The sequence below is a fragment of the Vanessa cardui genome, chromosome 10 (genome assembly GCF_905220365.1).
Source record: "Vanessa cardui chromosome 10, ilVanCard2.1, whole genome shotgun sequence".
Classification (NCBI taxonomy): Eukaryota; Metazoa; Arthropoda; class Insecta; order Lepidoptera; family Nymphalidae; genus Vanessa; species Vanessa cardui.
Genome location: NC_061132.1, coordinates 9,559,954 through 9,574,947, shown reverse-complemented (window position 1 = coordinate 9,574,947; position 14,994 = coordinate 9,559,954). Strand labels below are relative to the sequence as shown.

The 14,994-nt window shown below is 32.7% G+C and overlaps 2 protein-coding genes across 2 annotated transcripts; one reads left to right on the top strand and one right to left on the bottom strand.

Annotated features, from left to right (window-relative positions):
• Positions 1-209: 209 nt before the first annotated feature.
• On the top strand, positions 210-9,995 carry LOC124532783 (gephyrin). The gene is made up of 10 exons (XM_047107855.1): positions 210-606; positions 881-1,634; positions 2,417-2,571; positions 3,902-4,043; positions 5,150-5,229; positions 5,305-5,411; positions 5,821-5,980; positions 6,636-6,747; positions 7,617-7,822; positions 9,489-9,995. The coding sequence occupies exons 2-10, from the start codon at positions 881-883 to the stop codon at positions 9,627-9,629; spliced, it is 1,857 nt and encodes a 618-aa protein (XP_046963811.1). The 5' UTR covers positions 210-606; the 3' UTR covers positions 9,630-9,995.
• A 1,233-nt stretch (positions 9,996-11,228) lies between these two features.
• Positions 11,229-13,363, bottom strand: LOC124533019 (transmembrane emp24 domain-containing protein 2). Its single transcript, XM_047108181.1, has 4 exons — positions 13,069-13,363; positions 12,639-12,820; positions 12,241-12,390; positions 11,229-12,040 (listed from the first exon to the last, which is right to left on the bottom strand). Exons 1-4 carry the CDS (start codon positions 13,208-13,210, stop codon positions 11,891-11,893), a joined length of 624 nt encoding a protein of 207 aa, XP_046964137.1. The 5' UTR covers positions 13,211-13,363; the 3' UTR covers positions 11,229-11,890.
• Between the last annotated feature and the right edge of the window lie 1,631 nt (positions 13,364-14,994).

Genomic DNA, 14,994 nt, shown 5'->3' with positions numbered 1-14,994 from the left:
CTGAGTTTCGGATAAACAATGTTAATATTCATGCAACCAATTACCATTTCACGTAGTCATGTTATTTTGTATATTTTTTATTTTAACGATTATCATTAGTTTGCACGCTAGTATTCACAAATTGAATATGAAAATACGGTTATAAATGACAATCATGACATTTTATTACGTAGTTATTAAATACTCTTCGATCATTGTTGACATTTGTCAAATCTTATTTACACTCTACTTACAGCATACACGTGATGAGCTGCGGCTTTATTTTGTTTAATAAAACATACTGTTTATATACTTTTTATAGATACATGTTATTTTAAAACAACTTCTTCAAATATAAATCCACTAGATTCTAGAGCTGTCTTTTGAGTTTCAACATAAGAATAATTAGGAGTATATACAGTGAAAGAACTGTGTGCCAAATTATTTAAAAGATCTATTTATAAATATAATCATTGTTTAAGTAATTACACGCTTCGTATTTTTATAAGTTAGATAACACTTTCGATAACGTACATCAGTAAAGTTGGTTATATATTAAAACTTATCATGAAAATATAAAACTGTGTAAAATATCTACTTTTTAACCAGACAACATTATAAACAAAGGTAAGTTTAAAACAAGTGTGTTTTATTAGCTCAGTTAAATTGTAAAAAAAAATAAAATTTGTGGTCAGTTTTAAAAAACAAAACATAATTAATTATTATTGGTTAACACTTAAACTCAAAAACAAAACAATCTTGCTTACCAAATGCTTTTTGTTTAGTGTTTTAAAAAAAGGTAGAAATATATATATTTTTTATCCATATCCATATTAAGATGTTCTCAGTATTATTTTTTGAATCACACATTTTTATTCATATTAAAGATGTTTTATTCTAGATGGTGAAGGCTATTGCTATTATCACTGTTAGTGATAGCTGTTTTAAAGACAACTCAAAAGACAAATCAGGCCCGGCCCTGTTTGATTTCATAACAGAAAAATATCCAGAAGCTAATGTCCATACCATTATAGTACCGGATGAAAAAGAAATTATTGAACGTGAACTGAAATATTTCTGCAATTCAAATATTGATCTTATCCTTACTACTGGAGGTACTGGTTTAAGTCCTAGAGATGTAACACCGGAAGCAACAAGAGCTGTTATTCAAAAAGAAGTTCCAGCTATCACGACAGCAATGACAATAGAAAGTTTGAAAAAGACACCAATGGCTATGTTGTCCCGAGCTGTAGCTGGTATAAAAGACAGAACACTCATAATTAACTTCCCCGGTAGTGAAAAAGCAGTAACCGAATGCATCCATGTTGTTAAAGGGGTTTTGTCACATGCCATTTCATTAATAAACAATGAATTGGCTGATGTAAGATCTATTCATGACAAGATGCAAGTTGAACATCTTTGTCCGCATAAAATGAATAGTAAAGTGGATATATCAAAAGTGGCTCTAAGACCCCGTGAATCACCATATCCAATGCTGGAAATGTCGGAGGCTTTTAATATTGTTGATGCTGTAATGATGCAATGGGAAGAGTCTATTGAAGATATTCCTATTGAAAATACTGTGGGTAAAGTTGTGGCACAAGACATTATAGCTAAAGAACCTATGCCTCCATTTCCAGCATCTGTCAAGGATGGTAATTGTTTTCATGTATTTTGTCTTATAAAATAAGTATTTCTAAGTTAAAATGTTGATGACATTGAGATTTTAATAAGACACAAATTATATCAATGACACAAAAAAACTGTTTCAAAGTTTATCACAATTGCTTATCATTGTGGACCAATTTCTTAGCTAATTTACTATGTTATGTTACATCATTAAATTTATATATCACAAGTTCTTTCATTCATATTGAGAACTTAAAAATAAAAAAAGAAACTGCACATGTAATACCACATTGAATGTGGTATGTATATGCATGGTGATACAGCTTCGTGACTATAGTGTGAAGGTACCATAGCATCAGCAAATATACCACTAAACAGCAATACTTAATATTTTTGCATTCTGGCTTGAAGAAAAAGTGTAAATACAGGCACAAGGGACATAGCATCTTGGCTCATAGTTGTTAGTGCATTTTCTATTTAAGGAATGCTTATCATTTCTTACAGTGCCAATGTTTATGGGTGGTGGTGACCACATATGATCACGTGACCCATTTGCACATCCACTTACGTATCTCAGTGGAGTTTTAAGAAGGTTTTTGTAATATTACACAAAAGTCTGGTGTCGTTATTCCACTAGGTCAAAAGGAAATGGAACAAAGATATGATAACATTTCATTATTTATATAAGATTCTTGACTCAAGAATAATTTATTTAAAACAATTGGTATTAATTTAATGATTTCTTGTACAAATCTTATTCAAAAATAAATAAATTCTTCCTATAAAGATTATTCTTATTCTTGGGCAGGTTATGCATGCCTAAGTTTGGATGGAGCTGGTGTCCGTAAGGTCCGAGCGGCCATCTCAGCAGGCGAGAATAATTTCACCCGCCTCGGTCCTGGCGAATGTGCTAGAGTTAACACTGGAGCTCCCTTACCCCTTGGGGCTGATTGTGTTGTACAGGTAAACCAGATATATATATATAAGACATGCTGAAACAGTTATTGGCTATCTCTCGCTTTTGTAGAGCAAATAGACTTAGCTAAATACCAGACTCAGATCTTACTAGCGACCTGTCCGCTAAAAGCCTGATTCCTACAATATAAATATACTACAGATTTTTTCTTGTTTCTTTGCTATATTGTCCATGTATTGTATACAAAAATCTTTCTCTCGAATCACTCTATCTATTAAAACATTTTTTTTTCGTAATTTTAAAGATATAAGCATACATCGGGACACAGTGGTAAGCGACTTTATTTTAAACTGTGTAATGATTAAGAGGGATCGAATACTGAAACTTAAGAGACTGTTAACTTATAATTTGGCATACTCGATATATTTATAGATATTTTATGGTAATGGATATGTACACACGTATACATCAAGTTGAATAAATCATGCCCACTGAGAGGGTTTTTCATGTAACCTTGCGTAAATAATTGCGGGCACGGCCACTCGGTACATAATACGTAATAGAAAAGATCGAAATTGATGGCTATTGCAGGAAATCAGAATTTACTGATGATGACGATGATTTTTTCTTTTATCAAGGAAACTATGATAGGTTATGATTTTGTCGTATTTGGGTTAATAAAATAAATATATTTTAATGAGGATATCTCATTTTTTAATCAAATCGTCAATTGGATAAATTTTTGACATTAGCGGCGTATGTCCAATGTATGTCTGTTTTACTTTTTCTCTTTCACGGTCAAACAACTGAATCGAACCGAACTTGATGCAATTTGATATGAAGTGAGCTTCAACTCAAATTAAGAACAAAAACTATTTTTGCCACAAAAGCAAACCCAAGCAAGACAACGTGTATAGTACGATACAACTTAGATGTAGCATCGGCAAAATTCGTAAAACCGATCACATCCGAATTGAGTACGCTATCCCAAATTATCAATATTTATTTCTCATGCGAATATGGTCTTTACACAAACGTAATAACCTGTAATATCATATGACCTAATATATCATATCAATTTGACGCGTCGATTTACATGCACTTGCTTTCTCTGACGCGTGAATCTATAGCGACGAATAGCGTCGAATGGCGCGATAGGGAGCTATTTCTATTGGTTGTGTAAATCGGCAGTAATCGGTTTTATTTTCAATCCGTTGCATTTTCCGATGCTACATCTAATTTTTCTTGTACTATACTTATACGCAAAAAAAACCTTAATCTATGAGATTCGCATCTATATAAGTAGATTAAACTTTGTAATTGATAACCGTACTAAATAATATGTGTTTTACTGACAATTATTACTATTTCAATCAGGTTGAAGACACCAAACTGATTAAAGCATCAAGCGATAACCAGACGGAGTTGGAAATTGAAGTGCTTGTAGCGCCACAGGCCCATCAGGACGTACGCGCCATCGGCTTCGATATTCCCATCGGCGCTATACTCGCTGAAAAGGGTGAGATGACAAAATTCAACTAACTCGTATGCACATTGTAACACGGTCTATAACGAAGGTTAATCTATAGCCTCAGAGTCGGATTTAAAGGTCTGGAGGCCCCCGGGCCACAAACCAGTGGGGGCCCTAGACAAACAGAAGCGTAAATACCCTAATAATCATATTACTATGAATTAATTAGATTTTTTTTATTTCAATCAGTCAGCTATGATTTATTTACTTTTATCGGTAACTTTTAAAATAAAGTAGTAACTTGGTATGGTATTAGTAACATTACTATATCTCGTTATTTGTTAACTCGCTGAAAACTGACGTGGCCCCTTCATGTGGAGGCTCCAGGGCAGTTGCCCCGGTTGCCCTCCCCTAAATACGGTCCTGTATAGCCTATTCCATTCGACGGTATTTTCATAATATAGTTGAGCTCAGTGGCTGATTTATAAGTTTGCCGCTAGTAGGCTATTCGATTTTTGCTGCCCCTACTGACTTTTAAAATTCGAAACGTTTGTTTAGTTCACAATCACAATTTATTCTGAAAATTTATGATTTGTTTTCTATCGTCCTCATTACATCGGCTTTTTCCCGTTATTACTATGATTATGAACTAGGTGATATTTCTGTCAGTTATTAGATTATTTTTGCAACCCATTATGTAGTGACTAGTATACAGATTACGGATGTAATGTGTATACATATAATTAATATATTTATTACTGTAAGATAAAGACAATTTGGGCTAAATTTGTCGCCCCTCTAAATCTGCCGCCCTTGGCTCCAGCCTACTTAGCCTATTGGTAAATCCGCCACTGGTTGAGCTATCGAGTAAATCCAGATCCCTCTTTCCCATTGAGCACTTTGTGCAAGTGCCCAGAGCCCCGCGCCCTGGAATCCTCCTCAGATCAAATAAATCAGATCAAAAAAAAGTATAATATAAATATGTGATTGTTAATGTTTATGTAGTTATAAGGGCCCCATTATTCTAATATGCCCAGGGAATCCAATAGTTCAAAGACGACTCTGAGAATATCGCATATAAATGTTAACGTTTTGATGTCATATTCGATATGTGTTTTCAAAAAATAATTTCTGAATCTTATTTGCGCTTTCAGGTGACGTCATTGATGCAGCACAGATCGGTATGTTAGCTGGAGCTGGCTATCAGAGTATTCCAGTAATAGCAGTTCCTAAGGTTACAGATTTGTTACATCTCTGAATCGTTATATAAATTACTTGTAATTTTAATATATAATATTCTATTTGGTAGGTTGCAATAATGTCCACCGGAAATGAGTTGCAAGAACCTTCCGAGAAGATACTTCGACCATCGCATATAAGGGATTCCAATAGAGTTATGTTAAAAGCGTTGCTCAAGTAAGAATTGATATTTTTGATATCTTTGAGGATTTATATCCTATTACCATGAGTGAATTTTGATGTGTTGGAATAATACAAAAACTCTCCTCACAATCAATACTTTATCTCTCCTGAAGTGGTTCACGATCCTTCCAATTCGACGATTAAAGTAATAATGACCATTTCTAGGCTTACTCTTAGTATTTAATGTTTACACGCCTCTCCTCCAACTGTAGCAACATCCGGTTTCGATCCATTTTAAAAACAATTTAGTTTAGTCAAAACCGGATGTTAACAATCAACGCAAATTGTAACAACTGTTTAAATCGAATTATTTATGCTGATAATACTTTAATACATTAAAACAATAAAATATGATCATATTAAAATAAATATGCTAACAGATGTGTTTCCGTCGAATTGACAGAGAGCACGGGTATGATTGCATAGATTGCGGCATCGCCCGCGACGATCCGACCGAACTGGCGGCCGCCATCGCGCGCGCACTGCCGCGCACCGACGTGCTCGTCTGCACGGGCGGAGTGTCTATGGGTGATCGCGACTTACTCAAACCGGTCTTGATCAATGTACGTGATATTTACAAACAAAAATGTCGATATTTAGATTTTATAATATATCAAACCGACCATTTGACCGAAATAGGCTATTTGACAATGCGAAAAATAAATTGTGTATTTTTGTAATGAGTGTTTGTTATGAGTTTAAAAATGGTTATTTACGAACGAAACTTGAAAATAAGATTAATTTATTCAAAAATCAATAAATAAAAATGCATTTTTTCAAACGTTTGTCACGTGACACAAAACGCTCCTGATTGGCCGGGCTTATGATGAAGTCACTTTCTTGTAAACCTTGCTTTTCTACTATATGTACCACAGATTAAAATACAGCAAAAAGACGTCCTGACCCTATTGCAGCGCCATATTGTCCAAGTAGCGTTTTCGCGCGTTATTTAAATATGGTAATTTTAATATGATATTTTTCGGCAAATATGTACTAGAAATAAAAAAAAACAACTTATACTGGGTTCCTTAACCTCTACTAAATAATATAAAATGGATTTTAAAAATCAGTCAAATAACCTATTACTGAATTACTTATTTTATTCGTACGTTAACATTTTAACACCAATGTGTATTTGTTGATTGCTTTTCGTTTCAGAAAATCAAAAAATTATGATTTTTTTCTATATAGTCTTATTATATTTTACGTACTTTTAAGGATTTTGGCGCGACAATACATTTCGGTCGCGTGCGCATGAAGCCCGGGAAACCGAGCACCTTCGCCACTTGCCAATACGAGGGAAAGATCAAGTATATATTTGCTCTACCAGGTCAGTGTGAATCTGCGCAAACTCAAAACGTTCTATATTCGAATCGAGTCACAGTGTTAAAGATAAATTAACAAGTTTGACCTTGAATTGACATGACGTCATTGATTTAGATTTATAGTAATATATATTTGGTATGTCCATTATCTGTTATTAAAATTGTGCTTGTGTTGTGTTGTGTTTATTAAAATTGTGCCGTAATGTGCTCGAGCAATTTTAATAAAATCGATAAAATAAAGTAGCAGTGCTAATAGGACTTGAAAAAAAGGACCTCTTCATAAAAATGATATTTTCTGTATAATTTTTTTTTCAAGAGGCACATCATAGAATATTTGCTGTGATGGGCTGGGCTGGGCACATTTCAGCACACTGTTTTTTTAACAGAAATTCAAAAATTGCGGTGTCATCAAAATTGACATATATGTGGTATTAAATATGGATTCGTGAAGCATGTTTTGACCATCGTCGAAATCGATATCAGATTATAGAAGCAAAATTCAAGGTTTGCTGTTATACTACGAAGAGAAATATATCATCTTACTTGGTGGTAGGGCTTTGTGCAAGCCCATCTGGGTAGGTACCACCCACTCATCAGCTATTCTACCGTCAAATAACAGTACTCAGTATTGTTGTGTTCCGGTCTGAAGGGCGAGTGAGCCAGTGTAACTACAGGCACAAGGGACATAAAATCTTAGTTCCCAAGGTTGGTGGCACATTGATGTAAGGAATGGTTATTATTTCTTACAGCGTCATTGTCTATGGGCGATGGTTGGCCAATATGCTCGTCCGCCAACCTATACTATAAAAAAAAAATCTTCCAATAAAGAGGGCAAGTCGACGTAAGTAAGTAAGTTGAACGTTCGCGTGCGCAGGCAACCCGGTGTCGGCGTACGTGTGCTGCCTTTTGTTTGTGGTGCGCGCGCTGCGCGACTGCACGCGTCGCTGCGGCGACTTCGCGCGCCTGTCCGTGCGCCTGTCGCACGCCGCGCCGCTGGACGCGCGGCCCGAGTACGCGCGCGCCGTGCTGCGCTTCCCCGCCACGCCCGACCTGCCGCACGCCGCGCTGCTCGGCAACCAGGTATAGTAAGACACAAATTAGATGTAGCATCGGAAAATGCAATGGAATGAAAATAAAACCGATTACTGCCGATTTATACAACCAATAGAAACAGCTCCCTATCGCGCCATTCGACGCTATTCGTCGCTATCGATTCACGCGTCAGAGAAAGCAAGTGCATGTAAATCAACACGTGTCAAATTGACGAATATATTTGGTCATATGATATTACAAGTTATTACGTTTGTGCAAAGATCATATTCGCATGAAAAATAAATATTGATAATTTGGGATAGCGTACTCAATTCGGATGTGATCGGTTTTACGAATTTTGCCGATGCGACATCTAAGTTGTGTCGTACTATACACCCTTGCCCCACACGTGTCGCAGCACCTTACTCAAACTCAAATTCCTTTATTCAATATAAAAGCATTACACTTACTTATTGATTGTCAAATAAACACTACCACCGGTTCGGAAAAAGGACACCCTGACCTGAGAAGAACCGGCGAAAGAAACTCAGCGGGTCTTTTTTTTCTATTTTTTTTTTTTTTTTGTCAAATTTATAAGGTACTTAGTAGTATATGATTGGAAATAGCCAGGAGGCGATCGTTTCATTCCCAAGGTGTGCTATCAAACATAAACTCGCTAATTGTATGGTAACCTTTTGCACACAAGCGTTCCTTAACAATTTTTTTAAATTTGGCAACAGAAGCATTTTGAACGCTTTCTGGGATCCTGTTGTAGAAGCGTATACATTGCCCCACAAAAGAGTTACTGACTCTATGCAGTCGAGTAACCTCATGCCGAACGAGCTTTGTTGTCCATTAATCACGTGATCTTTTTTTAGCATTTTTTTAACCCCCCCTCCCCATGGGTGATACGTAGTGAGGTTTAAGACCACTCTCCCCCTTCTCAACATCACGTGTATTTTTAGTACCTACAACGAATATTAAAATTTTCTGAATATTATCTTAATTTAAATACAGGTATAAACTATAATCTTATTTTATTCTGAAATTAAGGAACATATTTGTTTAAAAATCGCGCATTAGACGAAAAAATAAATACACGAGATATCTTACTACACCCCCCCCCTCCGCCTTGTGTAATTTTCGTGATTTTTATCAAACCCCTCCCCCCCTTTCAAGCCTCACGTGATTAATGGACAACTCCTTTCGGAAATTCGGATACTAGAACCGGCGAAATACTTTCAAAGAATTCAAAATTTGTTGAAATAGGCAAATCAAATTTTATTTGTAAGAATATAGAATTTGGCGTGTTGTCTGTCTGCCAACAAATAACAATTCTCCGTCGTCTGTTTTTCTGTTTTCCTATCATGACTTTTTTTATTGCAATCACGAGAGGAAATACTTGCACTGTAGTATATCATTGGTCTAGCGGCTTGGTATAGAGGATAAAAATGCTGAGTTCGGTTAAGAAATCAGATCGGTCCAATACATTTTGTTAGATTTTCTATCGAAAATTTAATGTGCAACAAAAAGCAATTTGTTCTGCGCCTAAACTTAGATTTGCATTCCATTGTATGAATGTACCTGTGTGTGTGTGTGTGTGTGTGTGTGTTTTCACTCACACATGTATAATATAATATGTCCTGAGAAATCATCTTCATTAAATATGTAGTGAAAAATAAAGTAATAAGAAACGTATTTTTTTTAATAACAGTGTAGCAGTCGGTTGCTGAGTGCGTGCGGAGCCAGCGTGCTATTGGAGCTTCCGCCCGCATCTGACAGCTTGAAACAGCTCGACGCTGGCGCGACTGTTTCCGCACTCATTACAGGCAGAATCGATCTCACTCGACTTTGATATATACAATATATACATATGTAATAATATGTATTCGCATAGTGAAGCTCAATTCATATTATATTCATTTAGAGTTACGGAACTCGATTTTAAACTTTAAATTGAGTAGTTTTTTTCTTAAATTTTTAGGTGATGTAGACACGTGGTATAATCATAGAGTTTAAAAACATAAGCTTTTTATTAAGGCAGTACTTTGAGGGTCGAAAGACTAAAAAAGTAGATTTAAATTTAAGAATCATATTGTTTTAATGGAAGTTTTTGAATCATTTTTATCTTAATAAGTCACCTAATGACCTTTTTAATGTCATTCCTCATTATTTAGTTCTTTCATAAGTGATTTCATAACCTAAAAAAGCCTAGAATCTCCAGTCAATAAAAAAAATTTGTTTAGAATTATATCACCGTAAAATTTTAAATACAGTACCGTTTGCAATCATCATTTACCGAATTTATTTTCCATGTTTAATTGTAATTAAAATGTCACGAAAAAATAAGTTCGTTTCTGAAAAACAGTTACTGAAGAATAATATTAAAAATTTAGGTAACGCTTATTATAAATTATTGATTAAATCGATTGATTGAAATTTGATTCTATAATGTTTTGTCTTAAATGTCAACAAATGTGATCGGTAGTCAATTTTAACGTTACTTAGCTAATAATTTTGAGGAAAAAAAATCAAAATAAACATTTTTTTTCCATAACAACCAAAAGGAATTATTGTCATATTTAGAAATATTGCAAGTGTTAAACATGGTGAGTACATTTATACCAACTACATGTTATAATTTATTTGTTTATAAATAGTATCAGAATATCATAATTATGACCAAGGACAATAATTGGTTCCTATTCCTTGTTTATTGCAATATAAACAACATGAATATATAATATTATAAATGAATTAAGTATATAAATTAAATTATATAATTATAAGTACCCCTGTTGAAATGTTATTTACTATTAAAAATATTTTTATAGACTGTGTTAAACACAACAAAGATCTATCTTAGCCATTATGTAGATTATAAAATATGAAACTTATAAATCACATATAATTTATATGGTTGTTGAAATTTATTTACTTTATTAAAAAAATCAAATACGAATAATTATTTTATTTACAAATTTCTCCATTTTGCGTCTGTTGATTTTTTATTTTAGCATAAGATTTAAGCCATGTCATCAAGCCGGATAATTCAATAAGTTACTAAGAAATACTCCTGCATTCAAAATATGGAATTTTTGTAATGCATATCTGAAAAAAACTTCTAAACCAATGTACATAAATTAATATCAGATGATGCAGTATGATTTGGATCAGGTTTGTTTTATATAATATTATTTTGAAAATCTGTTCTTTATTATCACTTACTTTAAAATTGAGACCTAATGTAATGCAAAAATTTATTTTCTTTCCTTATTTTTATTTTTCTATTCTAATTAAATTGCCAAAAATATAACTTTAATATGAAATTAGAGCATATAATATGAGATCAATAGATTGATTTGCATATCATTGATTTTTTAATGCTAAAAATATTTTCTGAACAGTTTTAGAGGTTAGTTATGTAGTTATGATATTTATTGAAAGAGAAAAATTTTGTAAACAATTTTATTTATCACTCAATAATAAACGCTGCGAATAAGAGTTTTATAAAAAAAAAATGTTTATCGAAATGTTTTGAAACTGTCTGAACTGTAAAATTCATACACATGTTTCATACTATTTAAACTAATATTGCAATTGTTGTTTGCATTAAAATAGACAGATCCACAAAATAGTTTCGATTTATTTATACATACAATAAAGACATTAACAGTGATGTACATGAAAATATTACTTTGAAACGCAGGACTTAACTTTTTCTCACCATTGTTTGTGCAAAATGTAAAGTAATTTAAAAGATGATGGTTATAGTTTATGCCTGGGATGAAATATTTGGAGTGTTTTTACCAGAGTCTAAATCATGTTATAAAAAATAAGCAAAAAAAAAAAACATAATACTGAATTTACATATCCAGCATCAATTTGAACTAAGTTGCATACACAACATACTGGTAAGTTAAATCTGTTTCTTCTTTTCAAATTTAATTTTATCATGTCTTAGTATATTATCATTAATACAAAGAAAAAATAATAAATAATGTTCTGTATTCACATAAACTATTAGGACACTACACACTGAAATTGTTTCATACTTTCAGTCATCAATATAAAAATTTATTATATACTATTAACTTACTATGAAACAAACATTTGTTAGACAACACGTTGCACTTCAAAGAATCTTTTTAGATAGTATACTTGTCCTAGTGTCATGACAAGAAGTACAGAGGCTTCAAAAATTGACCACATAACCACACGAGAATTTGTACTTTCGTTGATCGCACGATGAATACGGTCACGGACCTGCAATAATAACAAAAATATGTTTATAATTTGATTACGAGAAAATTTAAAAAACTAATATTTTAGGTTATAATGAGTAGCCTTTAAAATGGCCTTTAACACCATAAATATGTTAGCAAAAAGTTTTTCTGATTATAATGCATGGCAGCATTTCATATAAAAAAATGAGTTGTTATAATGAAACATATCTAGTACTTTACCTGCATATATTCTTGCTCATGTTTAACAGTTTTCAGTGTTGTTCCCAGCTCTTTAATCATGTCTTCCAACTTATTGTGGTTCACTTCTTCGTCTTTTTCATTAGTTTTCTTATTTGGTGCTTCTCCAACTTCCAAGTTAAACATTACTACCTGAAAGTGACAGATGTTTTTTTATTAGCTTGGCACAACATTCAAAATCAACATCAAGTATATAGAAGAGAAATCAAAATATAATACGGGGGGTTCATGCAAATAATGAAAATGAAATGGATAATATGGTATAACTTACTACAATTAAACATTTGGTAATAACACAAGGGCAATATTACATAGAAAAAAAAATTATATAAAAGAGATACATGAGTTTGAAAACCAGTGTTGTAATATAAAATAATTACCTTAGGTGTCATAGTAGACATTTGATTACTGAAGCAGTAAGTATAACGTCCAGAAGTAGCAGCTGAAAATGTGTAAATGCCAGAGGATTCTCTCTGTCCACTGTGTATAACATTGCCATCGGGACCGGTAATTTTCACATCTATATCTAAGAAACCACCTTCTGCTATTTCAAATGATAATCCTGTAAAAATATAAATAAAATAACTCACCTACGAAAATAAACAAACATGCCAAAATTCGACATTCTACAAGTATTACGCTTTCATCCAACATGGAATTTAGTTTACTTTTCGAATTATGTTACACTGATACCTTTCGGTATGCAATATCCATAGAAATTCTACGAAAATACAAGCCACTGATAGGTAAATTTGACAACATACTGCTAGCATAAATAGATTTTATTAATAAGTGATTTAGATTATTTACCCATTTTAGTATCAGCTTCAACATTTTCGAAAAAACATTCTTCGGCGTGTGCATCAACTGTTATAGTATAACAATTTGTATTAGAAAATAAAGTAGCTAAAATCGCTGACATAAGCCATAATAATTTATTAGAGCTATACATATTAGCTAATTATTTTACTAAACTTATGTGTTCTTCTAATATTTTTTATAACTATAACAGCTTTGTTTTATCTTTTAGATGTACTCTATTTATTCAGAACATCGGATTCTGTTTGAAAGGCCACGTAATGACAAATGACTGACAACTCCACATGTCATTGCATTTCAAGACGTCATAGTTAATGTGAACATTTTACGTTTCTATTTGATAAATTATGATGATTCACACTAGCAAGTATCTCATTATTTATTTTCAATTGGTTTTAAAACTATTTAAATCAAATTTCACTCTACAGACCTTATCATAATTAATTTTTAAATTTATATAAACTAAAAATTACAGGGTTTCCTTACTATTATTTTTCTATTACAGTATAACTGCATTAATGAAATTTCCAAAACAAGCAAATTTCCCTTTATTTTAAAATGTCATGAACGAATGAATTTGGATGAGTAAATACATATAGATGTTTAGAATTTAGATGTATTCTATCATTAGTTCAAAAGGGATCTGAAATGCAGCTCACTAGTGAAAAATATGGTTCAATAGAGTAAAGTGACCATTGGATGCCCTAGAATGTATCTTGTGACGTGTAATATGGTCATGTTTTGTTCTATTAAGTTGTTTATCAATTGTTTTCTTCTTCTCATATTTTTTTATTTTTATGTTTCGTAATTCTAGAAAATTCGAATGTTAATTATAAAATTGTGCGTTATATGACTGAGTAGTCAATCTCAGTTCATTTTTGCTACTATCTGCAGGTAAGACTGTGAAAGAACATGTGATACATCTCTGCAATACGAATAACAAGGTAGATACTTGCGACTGAAGCGGAGACAGCTGGAAATAATAAAGCGATACTATTGTATTGACATTAAATATTCTATGTGCAGTGCAAATAAATTGCAGATTATTTTTCATCGATGATTTTTAATTTCTCTATTCAGGAATTAGAATAAGTGTGAGTAAGATTCTTGCAATTAGCCTTATGCAGTTCGCCGTATCCTTGTAATTATATTCTTCTTCTCGACTTTTAAAAAAGGAGGTTTGACAGTTCAGACATGTATGTGTATGCAAGTTTGTTAGAAATTAAGCACGTGTGCTTAATTTTGTTAGTGTATATTTGTCCACGAATTTCTCGAAAACTAAAAATCGTATTGTGATGATTATTTTTAATCTAAGTTTGGTACACTTCAGTAACCGTGTAAGTTTCATTCAAATTGGTCTAGTAGTTTCATAGATATATTTTTGTCTTTAGTTCTAGTAGTATCTTTAAAAGTTTCTAATTTCGAAGTTGGTTTAATTTTAATAAATTATGTTTAATTTATATTTGCATGTAAAAAGTCATAGGATTTTTCTCATATTTATTTGGAATTTATTTCCCTTTTTTACAATAGTATAAATTGTATATATATTAAGTAGAAATTAAAAAGTAACTACTAGTATACTTCCAAGTAGGTAATTAAGCCACAGATTAAATAACTACGAATATTTTCATTGTTTTTTTTTTATAATAGTATTGGCACACGAGTAACCTGAAGCTAAGCGATCATCACCGCCTATAGACATGAGTAAGAAACATCTACTCGCCAATACGCCAGTAACCTTGGGAACTAAGAAGTTGTGACCCTGGGTTGTTGTGATATCTTTAAAATAACACTGGAATACACTTTTAACCGGAACATGTTGCTATCGTGTTTGGAGGGTGTATCTTACTATAGTTATTAGTTGTATAACAGTAGCATACAAGAGGGATGTACCTACCGTGGCGGATTTACTCAAAG